This window comes from Argopecten irradians, chromosome 2, assembly GCF_041381155.1.
Source record: "Argopecten irradians isolate NY chromosome 2, Ai_NY, whole genome shotgun sequence".
In the NCBI taxonomy this organism is placed as follows: Eukaryota; Metazoa; Mollusca; class Bivalvia; order Pectinida; family Pectinidae; genus Argopecten; species Argopecten irradians.
The window spans coordinates 11,777,624-11,800,539 of record NC_091135.1 but is presented as its reverse complement, the minus strand read 5'-3'; the positions used below and the strand labels follow the sequence as shown (position 1 = coordinate 11,800,539).

General features: G+C 37.0%; 1 protein-coding gene across 1 annotated transcript in view; it reads left to right on the top strand.

The window, feature by feature from the left end:
- LOC138314466 (uncharacterized) overlaps window positions 1–22,916 on the top strand; it is a 93,229-nt gene that overhangs the window by 60,532 nt on the left and 9,781 nt on the right. Inside the window, exons 2-7 of the mRNA XM_069254822.1 lie at window positions 3,954–4,208; window positions 6,868–7,140; window positions 7,591–7,968; window positions 8,945–9,097; window positions 19,920–19,988; window positions 20,636–20,711. Of these exons, the coding sequence (XP_069110923.1) occupies window positions 3,954–4,208; window positions 6,868–7,140; window positions 7,591–7,968; window positions 8,945–9,097; window positions 19,920–19,988; window positions 20,636–20,711 (1,204 nt within the window). The remainder of the gene's footprint in view (window positions 1–3,953; window positions 4,209–6,867; window positions 7,141–7,590; window positions 7,969–8,944; window positions 9,098–19,919; window positions 19,989–20,635; window positions 20,712–22,916) is intronic.

The following is a 22,916-nucleotide window of genomic DNA, read 5'->3' as shown; positions in this document are numbered from 1 at the left end:
GGAGGTATGGTTGAGAAATCAGAAGCAAAAACAAATATTTGGTTATTTTTTTATTTTTATTTTTTATAAATTTATTTTCTTTCATTGTCCATGAGCCTAATTAAATCATCTCTTATCACATTAAGCCAATACATTACATAACGGTGATTACAAAGATAAACAAACTCATCCATCCACACACATCACTATAATACACGTTAAGTTAGTAAAACTTATAAACATGCTGTGTCTCAGATATCATTCTTAACAAATTGTTTTCTTAATTCTAGTAAATCTTATTAGATATAAAATGAAGCTAGAAACATGCTCATCTCATTTGCATATTCATGAATATTTTATCGAAACTAAAGACAGTGTGGTTATTTTGCTGTTAAAATGTTTTTCATTCTTACAGCCAGCAATACATAGACAATATTTCTGTAGGAAATTGTCATTATGTATCGAAGAATTCATTTCCATTTGCTAAGTAGCATCTAATAGATATCGTTCTGGTAGATCATGGCCTGATGTAGATCTCCGCTTGTCGATACCCGCGCTAACACAATCATGGCTACTTCAGTGTGGCTCAATCAGGTATAGATTGGACTAATAAAAAACATACCTAGTTAAAAGCTAATCTAAGCCTCCTTGTGCTTGCCGCGTGTGTGTCAATGTGAGGCAAGAATAGCCGATATGTCTTACTTTTTTTATATTACATTCACGGAGGCTTTATCCAGCCGGCTTTCTTCAGATTTATTTTCCGGAGTATTCGTTCATGTACAATATATGGAACGAGTTAGCTGTTTAGTTATAAAAGCAGAAAATTTCGTTATAAATATCCATAGTATTGTGTAATCGATACATACAATATAGTTTGTTTCTTCTTTACAAAATACATGTATCCGGGCTAAAATGTAGGGACAAACATCGAATATATCACTGTCTCCTATAGTTGCACGTTTTGAGAGAAGATAACGTATCACTTTAGAAGACGGTTCATCGATAAAAGATGAAAATGCGTGCTAAAATAGATTTGGAAAATCGGACATTCGTCACTTGGTGGTAACATTATGAACTATGAACAAGTGAAGGTCGGAGACATGGGGTAACTGTCACCTCCCTAATGGCTGCTACTTGTCACTTATAGCTTCGTGATCAGCAGTTTCTGACTTCCTGGTTGTATTGTTTTGGCTATTGTTCTATGAACAGGATATGAAATATATATTGGTTATACAATTCATAGTATTCGAGATTCAGCACTTAACTGTTTAATAATGAGCTATATTTTGACACTTTTATCATTTCTTTCTCACAATATTACATCGATTTTTTATTAACTTTCGTCATTGTCATCTGAGACCACCGTCCTACTCTCATAATTTCCTTCTAGCAATATTATACCAACCCAAATAACATTTTATTTTTTTTACTCCAATGCATCATTTTTCTTCTTTACTAAATTTCTAATTGCTGTCTAGCAGCCCAAGATTCCTGTATACAAAATATCAGCCCTTTATATACATTTTTTCATTGTTCAAATAATCAATCTTCCTTTAAAACTTACTACTTATTTCTTAAATATTTTTTTTTATCTTTATAACAATTTGAATGCTCTATTTCATCAATTATAGCTGAAGTCCATGATTCACATCAGGTCAGACGCCATTACGTCACAGTGCACGCGTACGGTTCATGCTAGGTTAGGCGCCGTTACGTCACAGTCCCTGCGTACGGTTTATGCCAGGTCAAGCGACATTAAACCACAGGCAATGCTTTTTGAAAATTCAGGTGGTTTTTTTTAATTGCTTCACATTGTTACTATGTACACGCATTTTTATATTAAACCTTCATTTTTTGCAAAACAGGCATTTTCCACATTAAATCTTTAAATGAAGCAATATATATCATGATCAGTTGTTACTAAACTCACTATGACATCATCGTTATACCATGCAAAAGGTAAGCGCAACATTTCAACAATTCACGTACTGCCTGAATGAAGCAGGGTTTACGTGGAAAAGTGTACTTTAAACAGCCAACTGGCCGCCATTGCTAGGGACATGCTACGAAACAACAAATCGAACGCACCGGTATAACTAGAGAGGATGCTGGCGCCTCAGACTCGAGCGTGATGGCGCCACCTGCCGAAAATCGTCGAGAACTCTGAAGTTTACTAAAAAAGGAAAACGTAAATTTAATTCAAATAAAACACACGGAATAACGATTAAAATATCCGCTGTCATTTAGAGTATTCTGGATATGCAAATGAGAATTTTGTTTTAATTTGACAGAACTGTCCTATTTTATATGGTGCATGTGAAAATATATAGGCCTTTCCAGTTCCAGTTTCTAAGAAATGTAAGTTATTCACGAACCTAGGTGAAACTTAATCAACCAGACCATTTTTTACTGAATTCTTATACAGATTTATTAAGATAAAGAAATGAAGAATTAGGCTCATCCACACAGACAGGCTCTGGTAGGCATATCATTGTGTTAGTCACCTTGTCACGCATCGTTTGTTTAGGAGATTTCTGTATGTTTGTGTCTCATTGCGAGATTGTGTATTTTGGAGACTTCGTATGCTTGCGTCTCTTTGCGATATTGTGTATTTTGGAAGGCTTTTGGATGTTTGGGTCTCATTGCGATATTATGTAATTTGGAGACTTCTATATGTTTGTGCCTTTTTGAGATATTGTGTATTTTGGGAGACTTCTGAATGTGTGTGTCTCTTTGCGATATTGTATACATTGGCAACTTCGGTATATTTGTGCCTCTTTGCCGTATTGTGTATTTTGGAAGGCTTCTGTTTGTTTGTGTCTTTTTGCGATATTGTGTATTTTGGAGACTTCTGTATGTTTAAGTCTCTTTGCGATATAATGTACCTTTGGAGACTTCGGTATATTTGTGCCTCTTTGCCGTATATTTGTATTTTGGAAGGCTTCTGTATGTTTGTGTCTTTTTTCGATATTATGTATTTTGGCAGGCCTCTGTAAGTTTCTGACAATCTCCTTGTATTCACCACGTAGCACCACATTCATACATTAATCAACACGAACTCCCGTCTTAGTTACGGTTCGAATTTAGTGAACCTCATTATCGTTTGTATATGTCTTTCAATGATTGTCCTGGTGTTTCTGAAATCGCGGTACAGCTATCACGTTTCCATGATAAGCAGCATAAATAAGACAGTGGATGCGAAGTATTTATAAAGCAAATAATACAAAGTTTATTTATCATTCGACGAAATACAAGAAAGATATCGTTCAATGTAAATAAAATGCAGAATTTTAACTTTCTAATACACTTTTTTAACACATTTTATGTAGATGGTAACGCTAGCAACATAATGGCAATGCTTCATATGCTTTCAGAGAAAATAGACATCGTAAAACAAAAGGAATATTATGTATACGTATGTGGAAGCGTGGCATAGGATGTTACGGCTGCCGGGGGAAGCAGGAACTTAGAATGAAAATTCGATGATAATACAAACACGATCTCCTGAGATATTAGAATGTTCGCTACCAGACAAAACACAATATTAGCTGTACCTAGGGAGAAAACATTCAAAAAGGAATTTTGTAGGTGGCACAATATAACTTTTCTCGCGAGACATATTTGGAGAGGAAAACTAAACAATATTAACGAAAAAAAACATCGTAGTTCATTTATGTTATTACAACTTAATGGTGATGGGAAAGTAATACACGATTGTGCGAGACCGAACTCTTGTTGTGAAAATACAAACTAGGGGCCAAATGTACTTTATAAAAAAACTATTGAAGTTCAAAAATAAGCAGAGAAATAAAATCTGAGGTTTGGAAAAGGATATTCATTTTATGAAACCATCTGTTGATGCTTTTATACTGTAACACATGAAGTTTCTGACACCATCATCAGACATAATTTTTACTTTGTTTATCAAATAAGATTTTTATGGATTTTTCTTATTTTCTTTTTTCATGTTTCAGGGGTTTATACACTTCAACATGCTGATGTTTGTCGAAACAGCGGGAAGCAACTACAATGTACCGGAAATGAGATTCTCAGAATTCAAGATGTCCTTTGTCTTCCTTCAAACTACACATGCCCAGAGCGTGACAAAATCATTTGGCTTTGTGATGGACAGAGGTCTTGTGCAAGTATCGGTTTGAAACAGCAGCTCTTGGCCTATTGCCAGAACGCCCCTTCACGAACTGTGATAATCAGTTATAGATGTGTCTACAGTGAGTATGTAGTCTGGACTAGTTATTTTTGGTATTTAAACCAACTTCATATATTGTAACTAGAATTAGTATTGTCCCACCTTGGGCAAGAATCTTGTTTTGGCTAAATACGTGCCGTAATAGTCATAATCGTCCATCAAGGAGAATTTTAATATTTTACTCAACACAAAAAGTTACCAATATTTTGAGAATTTCATTTTTTTATATACATAGGTTTTGATTTTACAACTGCTTATAAGAGAAGAACATGACTTTGGGCAGCACTGCCAAAAATTATTGTATTTACAGCTTTAGTGCAATGAAATGAGGACATACGGTCAAACCATGGAGCGATGTTGTGAACTTTATTTTCATTTTACATTTTTACAATGTAATTAGTAATTTGTAAAGTGATTTCTACTGGTAGGTTATCAGCTTTACACACATTAGGCATAAAACAAGAATTTTACAGTGCATTAATCCTAGGTTGTAATTAGTGCTTACTAGGAACCTTACATGTTTGTCTGTTCATTTAAATATTTTTTACAGCTTTATTCACCAAACCAGATGCTTTTAATAGATTACTGAAGAAAAAATAACTTGTAAAAATGTTCGCCCAGTTATGGCACACATAAGTAAGATTCATACTAGGTTAGTAAGATTCATACTAGGTTAGTAAGATCGCATATTTGGTATAGATGGTAGATGTTGTTGTTCTTTGCGTCTAACGGCACTAACCCCGATATTGACGTAAACAAAATGTGTAAAATCGGATAGCACTAACTATGATAAAAAAAAATCGTCATAAAATATTAAGATGATTATTATTTAAAAGAAATGGACCATAACAACATATTCGTATCTTTCGATTACGTAAAATGTTATCAGTCATTTTGATTTTTGCAGTTATTTTATATACATGTATTAGATCCAGCTTGCCATATCTATGGTATTCAGGTTGTTTGCCTGTCCTTCTGTCCGTTCGTCTGTCCTTCTGTCCGTTCGCCTGTCCTTCTGTCCGTTCGCCTGTCCTTCTGTCCGTTCGCCCGTCTGATACATTTATACTCATCACCCACGATTGACGGACAAAATATTTACCATTTATTTTGTGTAACAGAAAGCTTTTGCCGTGAATATCCCTGAGTTGTCGATTGAGATGCCCAACAGTGAGTAGTAAATAGTTGACCGATCCTGGTTAATGATTGGTAAATTTCAAGGGAAAATAATATTCTAGATAGCCGCCATGGCTGTCATCTTTAACTTTTTTTATTATTATTTTATAACACCTTAACTTTAATTTCGTTAGTGACGAGAATTTGAATGAAAACTCTAGAGACGTTCCTGATGGCCTATTGCATGTAACATAAGCGGAACTCAAGACTTTTGTTGGTGGACACTTTTAGACAAGGACACAATTCAGAATTGATTTTTCGTGGCAAGGTGCTGTGATGAAGTGCGAGATCAAATTGGGAGAAAATTTTATGAGCGTATTTTTTTCTGCATGACAAGCTGTGATTACTGTTGGTTGTTTTTTTATCATAGATTGAAATTTTCAGCGAGAGCTCTGCTAGCGGCACCTAGAAAGGGCTAAGTTTTGATATCTTTCATAAAAAAACACTTTGAGATTTATTAAAGCTGAATTATAAATACAATAAAAGTACAATAAATACCAATTGTCAACTTAAACAGCAAAACAAGAATATTCACAGAAAAGGTTTCATGTAACACAACATAAAAAGCCGTGAGTGATGAATATAAATGAAAATTAAATGGTAACGGTGAAAATGACAATTGAAAGGTAACTATGACCTACATTTCTTTTTAGGTCACAGAACAGTGTTGTAAACTGGTGTGCTCGTTTTGAATTCAGAATCTTTTTTAGAAAATTAGGTCATCGTGACCTGCTTCTTAAAACAAAAGATCACAGAACAATGAAATTTCATATCTGAAATGAACAACGAATGCTTAGACTAAAGACAACTTTATCCACTTTAAAAATTCACTTAGGATAATGAAAATTGATATCAGATCCAAAATGAATACTGATCTCTTGAATTTTGCAAAATTAAGTCACTGTGACCTATTATTTAAAGAGGAGGTTCAAATGACCCTCCTAAACTTTATATGAGGAAAGAACATATTCTGCAAACGTAGGTCCCCGTGTCTTAACCCACAAAACAATGATAATTGTTCTGGCCTATGTGATGAATAACATACGAATATTACAAAGTTAGGTTACAGAGCAATAAGAACTGGAAAAAAACCCAACAGATGCTGAACTTGCCATCTGGGAAAACAATATATATTTGACTTAATTCCGCAGTGGGTTTTTTTAATTATAACTAAATCCTTTTGAAAAGTCATATATTTTTCAATTATTAATGGTTTTTTTTATTATAACTTAATTCTTTTGAAAAGTCATATATTTAGTTATAGAACAATAATTAACTGAACATCTCGGAGTAATTTTTGGCAGTCTTCGGAAACATATCATTTGTGTTACATTTCCGAAATTACCGGAAATTTCTTCGAGGTGATTCGATTGCAGGCGAGCATATAGGCCTGTGGGCCTTTTTTTCAATCATGATTTTATATTATGTGTGTGTATTATGTGGGTGTAATATATCTGAAATTTTGCCGTGCCAGTGACTTAATAGTTGTCTCAATGTCTAATATTTAGAAAAAGCTCTGCCTCCTTGCCGGACGAACATCTGTAGCAAGGAGAGCGAGGGACTTCATTGTGGTCATGGACACCAACTCCATATCGTAAGAGCTCGTTGCAGTCATGGACAAGAAGAGTGCCCATGGAATGTCTACCAGACCTTATACTCGTTATGTGAAGGCCGGAAGTCTTGTTACGCTTCCGGTTTGAGTCGATTAATGCCCGGAAATACATGTACGGACAACTTTGTACAGACAGCCAATGTTTTTGTGGATTATATATGTGTGGAAGGTAATCATGAGATAATTTATTTTATACAATGAAATGAGAAAAGTAGTTTAACATCAGTCTGCTGGTTAAATCCGATGTCTGCAACTTAACAGTTAACGATTTCGGTAATTCGCCCGACAGGAAGGGCGTTAAAATTGTACCTGCTGCCCCTATTGTACAATCGTAAAAGGCGACTAAATTTAAAATCTTATCTTTTCTCTTCTTTCTAATTGACATTCTTCCGCATCAATATGGCATTCATTTGAGCGCTCGCCTCTATGAAGTAGACTCTTAGTTCTGCCCCCTTGCCTAGACACACAAAAGTCTGTAAAAGTGGTAGTTTCTGCTCCTGCTTACTGCTCAGCATGTGCTTCGTAATGTACTGCTAAAAACAACTTAATGTAAGGATTAAAATCACATGTCAACAGTCATATCATAATTAATGTCAAGGTGTGTTTTACTTTGTTTCAGAGGATATAGCCGACGATGTATGTACCGGAAATGTACGATCAATGCCGAAACTATTTGGAATTATCAAAAGTCCGGGTTTTCCTAATAATCCAGAGGGCAACCCTAATAGTTGCTATTGGGCGATATATCCTAGACCCGGAAAAACAGTGGAAATAAAGGTACACCTTGCGTTTTCTAGAGAGTATACGGAAACCTGTAATGCTCAATTCCTACAAGTGACCTACAGGGCTTGTGGGACATACCGGAAGATAACAGACACATTCTGTAAGGCACAGGAAGTCAACATCGAACGGAAGTCGTGTGGAACAGTCTATATACGAAGCTCATCCTATTTATCAGGCGAAGACAGGGGAAACAGGTTCCTTGTTTCATATCAAGGTATATATAATATAATTAAATATTCTAAGTAATCTAACGTAATTTCAATTGTTCTTCCCAACGGCATTTTGAATCCAATCAAGATTTTATATGCTGACTACAAATTATTTTTGTGTCTGCTGGAATTATCTTAAATATTTTCCGTATTTCCATATTTTGTGTGTCAAATTTCATATGTAGGTGTCCCTATGACCTTTGTTGTGCATATTGTAATTTGATACCGATCGGTCAACAAGATGGCTGACAGGCCACTTCAATGTATCTTGGATTTTGATATCGCTTTATCTCAGAAAATACTGAAGGGATCATTTTAAATTTTCATAAGTTGATATCCTTTGGTCTGAAGTATTCTTGAGAGAAGGGGTGGAACCAAATTTGTATACTTTGATTAGCTCTTTTAGGTGAACTGATGTAATATCGTTGTGTCTGGCGTCCATCGTCCGTGCGTCAACAATTCACATACACGTAATCGACTTCATCCTGAAAACTACTGGTCGGAATTCGATTAAATTATGCTGGCAGCAACAGCTTTTAAGTTGTGAGGGTTGAGAATTGTATGAATGGTTGGGCTGACAACGAGAACGCCCACCACACCATCCCAGGGGGCTTGAGGGGCGGGGTCAAAAGTTTTCAAGTTGTCAATATTGCCTCTCTGAAGGTTATGAATGGATATCGCTTTCATTTTGCATATGCATCTAACATTTCTATGAGCTAGGGAGTCAAATTATTCAAATGGCTGGGCTAAGAGCGTTAAGATAAAAGGCGTCAATTTGGCCATTTTGTTATAAACAACTTCTATAAACATTATCAAGGGTATCGCTCATATTTTCTATGTAGCATCCTGATAGGGTTGGGGATTCAAAATTGCACAGTTGGTGAGACTGGCCTTTCAACCAGGCAGATAATCCAGCTTTGACAATAAATTGTATTCTGTTTGAACAGACCATAAATTTGACAAGTTATTTTGCTGTTTCAGTGAAAGAAAACAATGCTTCTACACCGTCCTTTTCCAATTTTATGAAACAATGTTATTCTGGTTTTGAACTGATAAACGTCACTTCCGCTGTACCGTATACTTCTGTATCGGAGAAGTCACCTCCTGGGAAACGCTCTAGACATCTCGACATGGGTAAGTATATAAAAAACGTTACAGAGATCAAGATCGGACTGTATAAATGCTATTTATATAGTTGTAAATCTGTGGTTCTTATTCGGATTGCTGACCAAGGTTTAGAGTACAACTAGTTGGGCTGACCCCCGCGACCTACGGGGGTAGAACAAAGGGGTTATTTTTCTATTTCCATATGAACTACGTCTTCTCTGAAACTAACATCGGATAACACCCCTGTGTTATGGGGTGAGGAATTCTAATTGTAAACCTGATTTATCAACCAGGTGAGCTATACACGCCCTCTGGGCCTCTTGTTTTCGTGATCGAGTTTACCAAATTTTGAACAATTAGAAGACAAGGATTATTGTTTTTTGTTTTTTAAAAAGGCTTTTAGGGATGCCAAAAACAACGGCACCACTTTGAAAACCTGCGTTGCCATGGTTTCTAGATAGAGACTTATGATATGTTGATATAATCAAATTTCGGTGAAAAATGATACATAAGTTTCGAGGGATACCAAATGCAGTACTACTTGCGGGGGGAGGGGCGGCGATCGGGGACTGTAATGGTCACCAATTACATGTAAAATAAACAAATATAGAACTGTTTTCGTTACAAAGAATCCAATCCAAGAATACAAACTCTCGTTATACCGTATTTGCCTATACTGCACTGCCTGTTGACCTTCAATGTGTCTTCCTTGTACCTTGGTAAGGAGTCTTGGCATTAAATCCAGGAATTACTGACGCCAGTAGCTTATCGATCTTGTTACTTCCCCGTTCTGTGTCGCTATCTGAGCGTCTGACGACTGCTCATAAACAAAATTTAAAGCATTTAAAACTTTCAACATCTATGTTTAATGTAAAGCTCGACGTTGTTGGGAAGTTCAGTAAGTGTATCCAACAAAGAAATTAGAGGGTACAGTGGAATCGGCTTGTCTTTTTGTCTGTCCGTAGAAATGGTGGAATCGGCTTGTCTTTCTGTCTGTCCGTAGAAACAGAGGAATCGGCTTGTCTTTCTGTCTGTCCGTAGAAATAGTGGAATCGGCTTGTCTTTCTGTCTATCAGTAGAAATAGTGGAATCGGCTTGTCTTTCTGTCTGTGCGTAGAAAAAGTTCGGAAAAATCATACTAAACTATTAAATCAAATTCAATGAAACGTCATAGCATTATTGAATACCATGTGTAATTTAGGATGCTGTGGTACTATGCTTTGGCCACTATACACAAGTTTTGTGATATTACCGATTACCCCTAGGTATCGGATCACTTTTTTCAAACTTTGTCATTTGATAAAACATTACAATGTTCTAAAATTTGACACATCGCATGTTTCAATAACAGTTATCATGGAAACATCATGGAAGATTCAGATTACAAAAATAGGTATTGTTTAAACTGAAACCCGCTAACAGTCCTGACTAACAGGTGGCGTGGCATTTCGATTTGCTTTGTCATAGTTGTAACGACATACGTTTGTAGGGATCTCGTGTTACCCGGGTTGTGCCGTTGATATTACTGCTTTGACCCATGCATTTATATTATTGTATATTCAGTAACAGTACAAAAAGGTTAGCAACAACTTGATCTAATAAATGAAGCAAATAGTTTCTTCTTTAATATCAGAAATCTACGGTGGCTTGGACAGAGCATGGAAAATAATAAATTGTTGCGTATAAACGCAATAGTATTGTGTGCGATCGCAAAAGAGTATTGCGTGTGAACACAATAATTATTGCCAAGTCCTTTCCAAGCTACCGTGGAAATCAAATAATAATCGAAAAAAGATGCATTTTCATCAGTAAAATATAATATAAAAATGCAAAGTAAGATTTTCTTTTCCGTTTAAAATCTAAAATCTAATATATATATAAGAAATGCTGAATATCTAGTGAAGGAATCCCATTTTGCATGTTTGTGCCAGTAGTTTTAACGAAAATGAACACGACGGTTTCAGGCCATTTGGACCTTTTAAAATCACAAAAACGTGGTGTTATTTTAGTGAGATAACTGTGTAGGTGTACTTTCGATATGCCAATGTTAAACAAAATTAGACCACATTTGAAAGCAAATCCTACTTTTCAAATTTTCAATTTTGTTTCGTTAGAGCAACTGAATATGAAAGATGCTATCCGAGTACCTTAAAAGGTTAATGATGTGTAAACGCACATTTAGATTATTAGTACGCCATACATAGCTCATGTTGAGGAATCACTTAAAAGTATTTATTTTAGTTTATTTTCAGAAAACTTCAGAGATTTTGAAAAGAAGACCGAGATCTTTTGAGTTTAATTCGGTCGACGTCTATATCACTGGTCTTATTTTCAAATATACATTGCATCACTGGTAGTGTATTGAAGCGGGAAATTCAAATGTTCACTCGCATCTAAATTATGTTTTACTTTGAATTAGAAACTAAAAGGTAAATATAACAATTTAAGGATTGTTAGATTGCATTTATTGGACATGCGTATTCAGTAGTTCATTTCATATAGGATATAGTGGTACGGATTTTTTTCGGGATGCAATTAATTATTTTTCATATTTTTAACTTGAAGTAAAATTAGAAGCTCAAACTTTTCAATTGTGGTAATGGTGTAAAGCAAGTAACTTTTGTAACTGAAGAAAAATAGTAAATCGTCTGCTCCTGTTTTTAATAGTGTAAAAATACCATTTGTCAGCGGTGGAGCATCTTTAAAAGAAGACCGAGATCGTTGGAGTTTAGGTCGGTCGACGTCTTTGTCCCTAGTCTTATTTTCAAAAATATATTGCTTCACTAATAATATATTGACATTATTAGTCTAATGCACGTTCGTGCAACATCATGACGTCCGGAACTCTGTATCCAGTGTCCGGATTCTCTCTTGAAATATTTACATTTTGCCATTGCGACTCCCATTACTCTAATGATAATCGTGATCTGCATTATGAGCCAATAAATGCAGCCTAGACTTGGTGTAGTTATATCTACATAAATGAATATGGGTCTTGTTTACTGATTGACATTGTAGTTGAATTAACTATTTTGGTTATGAAACTTATGAAAACATCTTTTAAATGTCTGGATAATTGAAAGTAAACTGAAAAGCTATTGAAAAACATTGAAGTTGTGTAATCTTTTCAATTTTCTATAGGGACTATTTTCTATCACATTGAACTTGGCTGTTCATGTTAAATGGCTGAAGCGGGAGATACAAATGTTCACTCGCATCTAAATTATGTTTTACTTTGAATTAAAAAGTAAAACGCAAATATAACAATTTAAGGATTGTTAGATTGCATTTATTGGAGATATAATTGCAATCTGGGTGGCAGATTAATATTCATAGCGCCCTAACAATCCTTTAAGTGTTAAATAAAGTTAGTTATTAGATCACTGCCATTTGCATTAGTTGTTTTTCGAGTTTCGACGGAACCCAAGATATTACATCACTTTTAACCCCAATCACAATTTTTTTTTAAACTGTGTCTATGTAATCATATACAAAAGGGGCAATCATAGAAGTATGTAAAGAATGCTCTGTAAGAAGAGCAGCATACATTGACGTGACTGTATGGTCTTAAAACTCGCTGATCATTAGATTTTTTGTTGTTTGTTGAGGTTTTTTTCTCACTTACTCCTCTGGATTTTGTTTTTCTATTTAGTAATCTGTCGTTCTTATCTATCTTGCCAACATAATCATGGTGTCCTTTCGATATATTTATCGTTCACAGTCTGTCCTTTGCACGTTAAGAAAGAGAATCCTGAAGCAAATCGAATTGCACCCAAATACATTATATTGTGGAGGTTACATTTCATGATTTACAGAGAACCAAACGTGAAAGTGCTTTTTTATTACATATCTATATGTACTTGTATGTATGATGCAGATTTTCCTTCCTGCAACAGAAATATTTGTTGGCAGGACAATGCTAGATGGATTTCAACTCTCGACTAGATAATGGTGGCATCGATAACACTTCCAAAGTGTAGAGAACATCTAAATTGGTAAAAAATGTGAATTCCTACCAAGAAAGAAATATCGTATACTATTATAATATAATATTTAATGTATAAACATGCTTACGGATAGGAAACCCAGCGAAAACCAAAATGAAAAATGTCTAAAAAAAACCTATGGCTGTAGAATCTTTACCATCGTAGTCTGATATCCAGATATAGCCCTCTGTCATTTCCTCGACACATTGCCAGACAAAAACTATCAAGGGTCGGGCCCAATACGGTATATTAACTTTATCGAGGATACAGTGTGTATATAAAGATAATTTGATTTCACAAGACGTCTCCTTAGGGACCCCCAACAGTGTGTTTCCCTATTAGGTGAGGGAAATGTCCTGCGGGAGACATTCTCTGCCTACACGTATTGGCATATTTGGCCAGCACTGGGGATAATCGTAAATGCCTCTAGTAAATGAGCTGTTTGATTTATGATAACGCAGAAGTGGGGTTTTTGGCTTGTTTTCAATATCTAAATAATCGGAGGAAACTTGCAGCATACGACCTGTGGTTTTACTTTATCAGTACCATAACTACGAAATTGGCAAAAACGTATAACGATTCTGCTTCTATATTCACGTATCATATTCCTGATGGGCATGTAGATTTCACGTTTTGGATCGCAGACAATGTCGTTGTAAGCGTACCGTTAAGTAAAGATGCCAATATTCTCTGTCAATAACGACATATACGCAGGTCACAAACCTATTCATATAGGAATCACACAACAGCTTTTATTCCAATGAACCATACTTGCAGGAGTATACATACATTGATGGCCTCTATAACAGGAACAAATATTGGTGACCTCTATAACAGGAACATACATTAGTGACCTCTATAACAAGAACATACATTGGTGACCTCTATAACAGGAACATACATTGATGACTCTATACAGGAACAACTCTAGACACATGATGACCTCTATACAGGAACACATTGGTGACCTCTATAACAGGAACATACATTGTGACTCTATACGGAAATGTGACTCTAACAGGAACACACATTGGTGACCTCTATAACAGGAACATACATTGGTGACCTCTATAACAGGAACATACATTGGTGACCTCTATAACAGGAACACACATTGGTGACCTCTATAACAGGAACATACATTGGTGACCTCTATAACAGGAACACACATTGGTGACCTCTATAACAGGAACACACATTGGTGACCTCTATAACAGAAATATACATTGATGACATTGGTGACCTCTATAACAGGAACACACATTGGTGACCTCTATAACAGGAACACACATTGGTGACCTCTATAACAGGAACACACATTGGTGACCTCTATAACAGGAACATACATTGGTGACCTCTATAACAGGAACACACATTGGTGACCTCTATAACAGGAACACACATTGGTGACCTCTATAACAGGAACACACATTGGTGACCTCTATAACAGGAACACACATTGGTGACCTCTATAACAGAAATATACATTGATGACATTGGTGACCTCTATAACAGGAACACACATTGGTGACCTCTATAACAGGAACACACATTGGTGACCTCTATAACAGGAACACACATTGGTGACCTCTATAACAGGAACACACATTGGTGACCTCTATAACAGGAACACACATTCGTGACCTCTATAACAGGAATATACATTGGTGACCTCTATAACAGGAACACACATTGGTGACCTCTATAACAGGAACACACATTGGTGACCTCTATAACAGGAACACACATTGGTGACCTCTATAACAGGAACACACATTGGTGACCTCTATAACAGGAACACACATTGGTGACCTCTATAACAGGAACACACATTGGTGACCTCTATAACAGGAACACACATTGGTGACCTCTATAACAGGAACACACATTGGTGACCTCTATAACAGGAACACACATTGGTGACCTCTATAACAGGAACACACATTGGTGACCTCTATAACAGGAACACACATTGGTGACCTCTATAACAGGAACACACATTGGTGACCTCTATAACAGGAACATACATTGATGACCTCTATAACAGGAACACACATTGGTGACCTCTATAACAGGAACACACATTGGTGACCTCTATAACAGGAACACACATTGGTGACCTCTATAACAGGAACACACATTGGTGACCTCTATAACAGGAACACACATTGGTGACCTCTATAACAGGAACACACATTGGTGACCTCTATAACAGGAACACACATTGGTGACCTCTATAACAGGAACACACATTGGTGACCTCTATAACAGGAACACACATTGGTGACCTCTATAACAGGAACACACATTGGTGACCTCTATAACAGGAACACACATTGTGACCTCTATAACAGGAACACACATTGGTGACCTCTATAACAGGAACACACATTGGTGACCTCTATAACAGGAACACACATTGGTGACCTCTATAACAGGAACACACATTGGTGACCTCTATAACAGGAACACACATTGGTGACCTCTATAACAGGAACACACATTGGTGACCTCTATAACAGGAACACACATTGGTGACCTCTATAACAGGAACACACATTGGTGACCTCTATAACAGGAACACACATTGGTGACCTCTATAACAGGAACACACATTGGTGACCTCTATAACAGGAACACACATTGGTGACCTCTATAACAGGAACACACATTGGTGACCTCTATAACAGGAACATTGACATTGGTGACCTCTATAACAGGAACACACATTGGTGACCTCTATAACAGGAACACACATTGGTGACCTCTATAACAGGAACACACATTGGTGACCTCTATAACAGGAACACACATTGGTGACCTCTATAACAGGAACACACATTGGTGACCTCTATAACAGGAACACACATTGGTGACCTCTATAACAGGAACACACACATTGGTGACCTCTATAACAGGAACACACACAGGAACACACATTGGTGACCTCTATAACAGGAACATACATTGATGACCTCTATAACAGGAACACACATTGGTGACCTCTATAACAGGAACACACATTGGTGACCTCTATAACAGGAACACACATTGGTGACCTCTATAACAGGAACACACATTGGTGACCTCTATAACAGGAACACACATTGGTGACCTCTATAACAGGAACACACATTGGTGACCTCTATAACAGGAACATACATTGTGACATTTAACAGGAACAACATTGTGACCTCTATACCTCTATAACAGGAACACACATTGGTGACCTCTATAACAGAAAACACATTGGTGTGACCTCTATAACAGGAACACACATTGGTGACCTCTATAACAGGAACACACATTGGTGACCTCTATAACAGGAACACACATTGGTGACCTCTATAACAGGAACACACATTGGTGACCTCTATAACAGGAACACACATTGGTGACCTCTATAACAGGAACACACATTGGTGACCTCTATAACAGGAACACACATTGGTGACCTCTATAACAGGAACACACATTGGTGACCTCTATAACAGGAACACACATTGGTGACCTCTATAACAGGAACACACATTGGTGACCTCTATAACAGGAACACACATTGGTGACCTCTATAACAGGAACACACATTGGTGACAGAACTCCTATAACAGGAACACACATTGGTGACCTCTATAACAGGAACACACATTGGACTTGGAACCATGACCTCTATAACAGGAACACACATTGATGACCTCTATAACAGGAACACACATTGTGACCTCTATAACAGGAACACACATTGGTGACCTCTATAACAGGAACACACATTGTGACCTCTATAACAGGAAACAACATTGTGACATTGGTGACCTCTATAACAGGAACACACATTGATGACATTGGTGACCTCTATAACAGGAACACACATTGGTGACCTCTATAACAGGAACACACATTGGTGACCTCTATAACAGGAACATACATTGGTGACCTCTATAACAGGAACACACATTGGTGACCTCTATAACAGGAACACACATTGGTGACCTCTATAACAGGAACACACATTGATGACCTCTATAACAGGAACACACATTGTGACCTCTATAACAGGAACATACATTGGTGACCTCTATAACAGGAACACACATTGGTGACCTCTATAACAGGAACACACATTGGTGACCTCTATAACAGGAACACACATTGGTGACCTCTATAACAGGAACACACATTCGTGACCTCTATAACAGAAACATACATTGGTGACCTCTATAACAGAAATATACATTGGTGACCTCTATAACAGGAACACACATTGGTGACCTCTATAACAGGAACACGCATTGGTGACCTCTATAACAGGAACACCATTGGTGACCTCTATAACAGGAACATACATTGGTGACCTCTATAACAGGAACATACATTGATGACCTTATAGCAGGAACACACATTGGTGACCTCTATAACAGGAACATACATTGATGACCTCTATAACAGGAACACACATTGGTGACCTCTATAACAGGAACATTATACAGAACATTGATGACCTCTATAACAGGAACACACATTGGTGACCTCTATAACAGGAACACACATTCGTGACCTCTATAACAGGAACACACATTCGTGACCTCTATAACAGGAACACACATTGGTGACCTCTATAACAGGAACACACATTGGTGACCTCTATAACAGGAACACACATTGGTGACCTCTATAACAGGAACATACATTGGTGACCTCTATAACAGGAACATACATTGATGACCTCTATAACAGGAACACACATTGGTGACCTCTATAACAGGAACACACATTGTGACCTCTATAACAGGAACACACATTGTGACCTCTATAACAGGAACACACATTGGTGACCTCTATAACAGGAACACACATTGGTGACCTCTATAACAGGAACACACATTGGTGACCTCTATAACAGGAACACACATTGGTGACCTCTATAACAGGAACACACACATTGGTGCTGACCTTGGTGACTCTATAACAGGAACACACATTGGTGACCTCTATAACAGGAACACACATTGGTGACCTCTATAACAGGAACACACATTGTGACCTCTATAACAGAACACACATGGTACCTCTATAACCCTCTATAATAGGAACACACATTGTGACCTCTATAACAGGAACACACATTGGTGACCTCTATAACAGAACACACTTGTGACCTCTATAAAGGAACACACATTGTTGACCTCTATAACAGGAAACACATTGGTGACCTCTATAACAGAACACACATTGGTGACCTCTATAACAGGAACACACATTGGTGACCTCTTAACAGGAACACACATTGGTGACCTCTATAACAGGAACACACATTTCTATAATATCGGCGACATTTGAATCCATTAATACAAAGCTAAATATTAAACATTCCCGACAATCGTCAAGGCCTTTGTGAAATTCTTAATACGATCATTAAATGGTATGTGACATGTCAATGCTGTACGTCAGCGTAGATCACTAGCCGTATGTACCATACATCCCCCAGCTGGTGATGCTGTCTACCATATAGGATCTCTGAAACAGAAAAGTAATTTACAGTAATTGAATTTTGTCTCTATCTGGTGATCACTATCTCGACGATGACCATTTGAGATTTCACTTTTCCGTAATGGGCTAAAGTAATGGTCTATGGAGACTGAATTATTCATAAATGGCGTCTTAAGGCGCTGTATCAGACATCCAGTCACATTGAGTGGTTTGGTTAAATTAGTTTTATGTCCCATTTACACCCCGTGTCATTAAGAACGTGTCAGGTTTTTATTTGGAGTAAAGTCGGAGTACCCGGAGAGAAAAACCGACCAGCAGTCAGTGGAATTCGAACATGGAATTCGAACTTGCGACCGAAATTTGGAGAGCGTGTAGTATATAGGACATCAGCGTCTCATTAAGTTATTGTTCAATGAAAAGGAAAAGCAACTGTTTGTGAGGGGAGAGGGCAGATAATAATAATACTCAAGAAAGCGTCGTCAGTATTTTCCCCAAAATCTCGCTCAGCCGTGCGCTAGTTAGCGCACACCCACACTCAGGTATTTCGCGCACACCCGCACTTTGGTATTTCCGTCAAGCCAGTTGGTGTGCTTAATGTACATAGCACAAATAGACAAGTCTCGGGAAACCAGAATCATTTCCCTGAACTCCAAACTTTAACTGTAATTTCAATTGGATGTACAATTTGATAGTTTTTAGTTCTTTAAATGTGCATTTTGGGTGAGTAAAAGGGGGTGAGTGTTGCCAGACTTGTTCTATAGAATTGCCAATACCACTCTTTGAATAATTACTAAGGCAACTTTATAAAATGCCATCGCTTTTGGACTCAGTATGAATCTAGGAATCTAAAGTTATTTTAGCAGGAAATTTGTTTATAATTCCACGTGTCCGCGTGCCAACATTGTTGCCTCCATGACGGAATTCACCTGACTAATGGCCGAAGTGCATATAATGCATCGGCCTCCAAAGGCCTGCTGGCCACAGTTGCAACTTTCCGTAGTAGAGCGAAGTTCATAAATACCGTGCACTGCGGTCTTGACTCATTATGTTAAGTCATGCGTGAAGCCAATATACAAATATAAGTCAACGATAGGATCAATAACGAACGCAGTATGCACAAAATGTTAAAAGCCAATGATATTTCACTTAAGCTGACGGAGCACATAAATCTCCAGCCACCATGAATCAGGTTCGATAACTCTAACACCACAAAAGTGCTGTCACGTTGAACGGATATTGGCTTACTAGGATTAGTTTAGCGTTTAGAAATTACATGTTTTGCTACAGTAGTGCGTACTATTTTAAAATAGATTAAGATATTATAAAGTTTAACACTATTTCCCATTTCAATGAAATAGTCTTTGATTCATTTACAGATCAACAAAGCTTCAATGGAACCGGAAGTAAAAGTACATTCCGTCCATGGCGATTTCTTACAATTGTCAGTAAGTATCATTTACCACTACGTCCTCGATACTCCATGAGTTACTCTCACTAGATCACTATCGTCATAAACCCCTGTAATATACAAAACTCAAGGCAGTTCAGGAGACGAAAACTGACCCGCAGAGACTTCCTTTGAAATGAAAGAGACATCGACGTTCAACTTCAAAGCCACACAGTCAAGCACAGCGTTCAAACTACCGGTCCCGCCTGTTGTCGCACACATCTTTGAAACGATATGTTACACACAATTTAAAATAGGAAGAATGAGATGGTCAAATTATCCACATACTCGCCTTGTATAAAGACAAGGGAGATAATTTTACCGATATGTCTACAACTGAAACAGAAAAACTGCTTAGTTTATCGTTAGGACCTAGATAGAAAAAAACATCGCCAATTCGCCAGATATTGGTTCGAAGAAATGTATTATTACGGTAATTGTGTTGTGACGTCATACTTTGTTCGAAAATGAAATGAACTTCTCGTGCAAATTATCAGTGAATCAATTACGTCAATTATATTACCTGAACTAAACAGTAACCGGTTTTACGGCACGATCTTATTCATGGCCGCTGTAGAAATATTACATTTTGAACTACTCTGTTATTGTCGGCAGTGTATATGCTAATCTGATTTCTCTCCACAGAAGTTGTCGTCATCAACGTTTTCCTCTTCATCATCGCTGTTTCACTCATCATCGCCATTGGCTACGTTTGTTACAGGTTAGTATACATCACGGGTGACTCACTTTTACATTATATTAAAATCAGCGGGAGGGGGAAGATAAAGATGACAACTGAGCATTCTAATAATTCCACACGCTATGGCAATAAACCAATCATGCTAAGGTTATATTGTATTATGACATGTCTCGTAAAGATTCATTACTGCATTACTACAGAGGCCATATTTCTTGACTTGAATGTTTCACTTGAGACTCGCTTGAATATTTTCTGATACAATAGGTTCGTATAGTAAGCCAACTTTCTTTTGCGTGCGATTTATTTTACGGTAAATTCGCAAAAGTTTATCTCCGGGCAATCACTATCTTCCACAATTCTTGCAGGATTCAATTTAAAATTATTTCTAATCAAATTTTTATATCCGCGAAACCTAATACCCGCGAAAATGTTATAAAACGGAAATCGCGAAAAATGTACAGTATGTGGCCAACAACGTTACGTCGTAAAGTTCATACAACAACTCTGCGTTGTAGAGCTCTAACAAAAAAATACTGCCACTTGCAATTCATACAAAAATACTGCGTCTTACAGTTCATACAACAATGATGTCATATTGCTTCGCGATAGACAGTAGATTCGCTATTCAGACCCGAACATGATTGTTCAGCCATTTTACATTGCTGTCTTCCTTGGACGGGTCTCCACGAAATCCTGGATACTAAAAGACTTTAACCCAGTCAGTGTATTTAGTGAAATAGATCAGTAATAAACGGCATCCAACTTCGCTAGCCAAGTATATTAAGTCCGATACGAGTATCGTACTAAATATACTTGGCTAGCGAAGTTGAAAGGGCATCATTCTTTGTTGAAGTTTTATATGGCGGTCATCAGAAAGAAGATAGGAAGTTCGGCAGAGAAATATATGAATTTTATGTTCATTTTGCTTATCTGGTCGCTAGCTAATGACGCTAGTCTAGATGAAAGTGTACAGTTCTTGTTGTAGTTTTACGGAACATTAGTGGGGAAATCTATGAGGTATTTTAAAATGCAGTTACTCAGGCGCACACCGACAGAATGAATATTTATGTCTGGAAACTGCGAAACTGCGGCGCCATATTGTTTTGTCATTGTGGCGCCCCGGAGGTCTCTCTGAGGCAAACCCTAGACACACGTAACTTTATGAGGCTAAGCCAAACAATAAAAACGTTTAAAGAAGTGTTTCACTGGTTAATTAGTGTATATTTATATATCTAGTGATAGTGTCACTGACATTTAGGAGAATTTTATTTTGCCTAATACCTATAATAAACTGTTTACTAGTTTTTTACTAGAGAAACAAAGGAAAATTATATGATTAATTGTTTATCAAACTGATACCCGACCTAATTTAGACACGGAATAGAGGTATGGCACCAAATTCGAACTAAAGGTGACCGTTTTCATAATCCAAAATAAATGTCAAAATATAAAGTTTATAAATGTACAATGCATATGCTTCACATATAACATACAAATTATCTTGTTTGGGGAAACTTTAGTAGTTTGTTAATTACAGTAGATAGTTCATCAAATCATCACAGAGTTGAGTCATCGTGCGATGTGCGACTTTTGGTAGAAGTTTTTCAAATCCAATTTTTTCATAGAGTTGGTTCAAACACAGGGACTTGTAATGCAGAAGTATGGTGGCTATTTTGTGCCATTTTCGCTTTTTCACGTTACTTTTTCGGGATTTTTTTCGCACTTTTTCCAACGCGAAAAAGCGACAAAGCGCAAATTGAAAGAGCGATAAAGCCAAAAACAAAAAACAAAAACCGGAAATTCCATTCCAACGGTTTTTCGGGTTTTTCTTTCGCTTTTTCGTTTAGTATTTTTTTCACTTTTTTACTTTTTCGCGAAAAAGCGAATGATGGATTTTCGCTTTTTTGTTTTGCATTTTTCGGGGTTTTTTTTGCGTTAGGAAAACCCCAGAAAGGGCGAAAAAGTAACGCTGGATTTTCGTTAAAATGGTACAAATCATCAGCCACCATACAGAAGGGAGTGGGTACTAGTATGTTGTGTGCATGTATTGTAAGCGTAGTACATGTACACACTTCTGCATGACAAGTCCCTGTGCATCAAAGGACCGGCATATAGTTACCTCATTGTTTTCACTGTTACCTCATTGTTTTCACTGTAATAAAACTTTATATACCTCATTGTTTTCACTGTAATAAAACTGGTCATCCGATGCGCTGTTACCGAAAA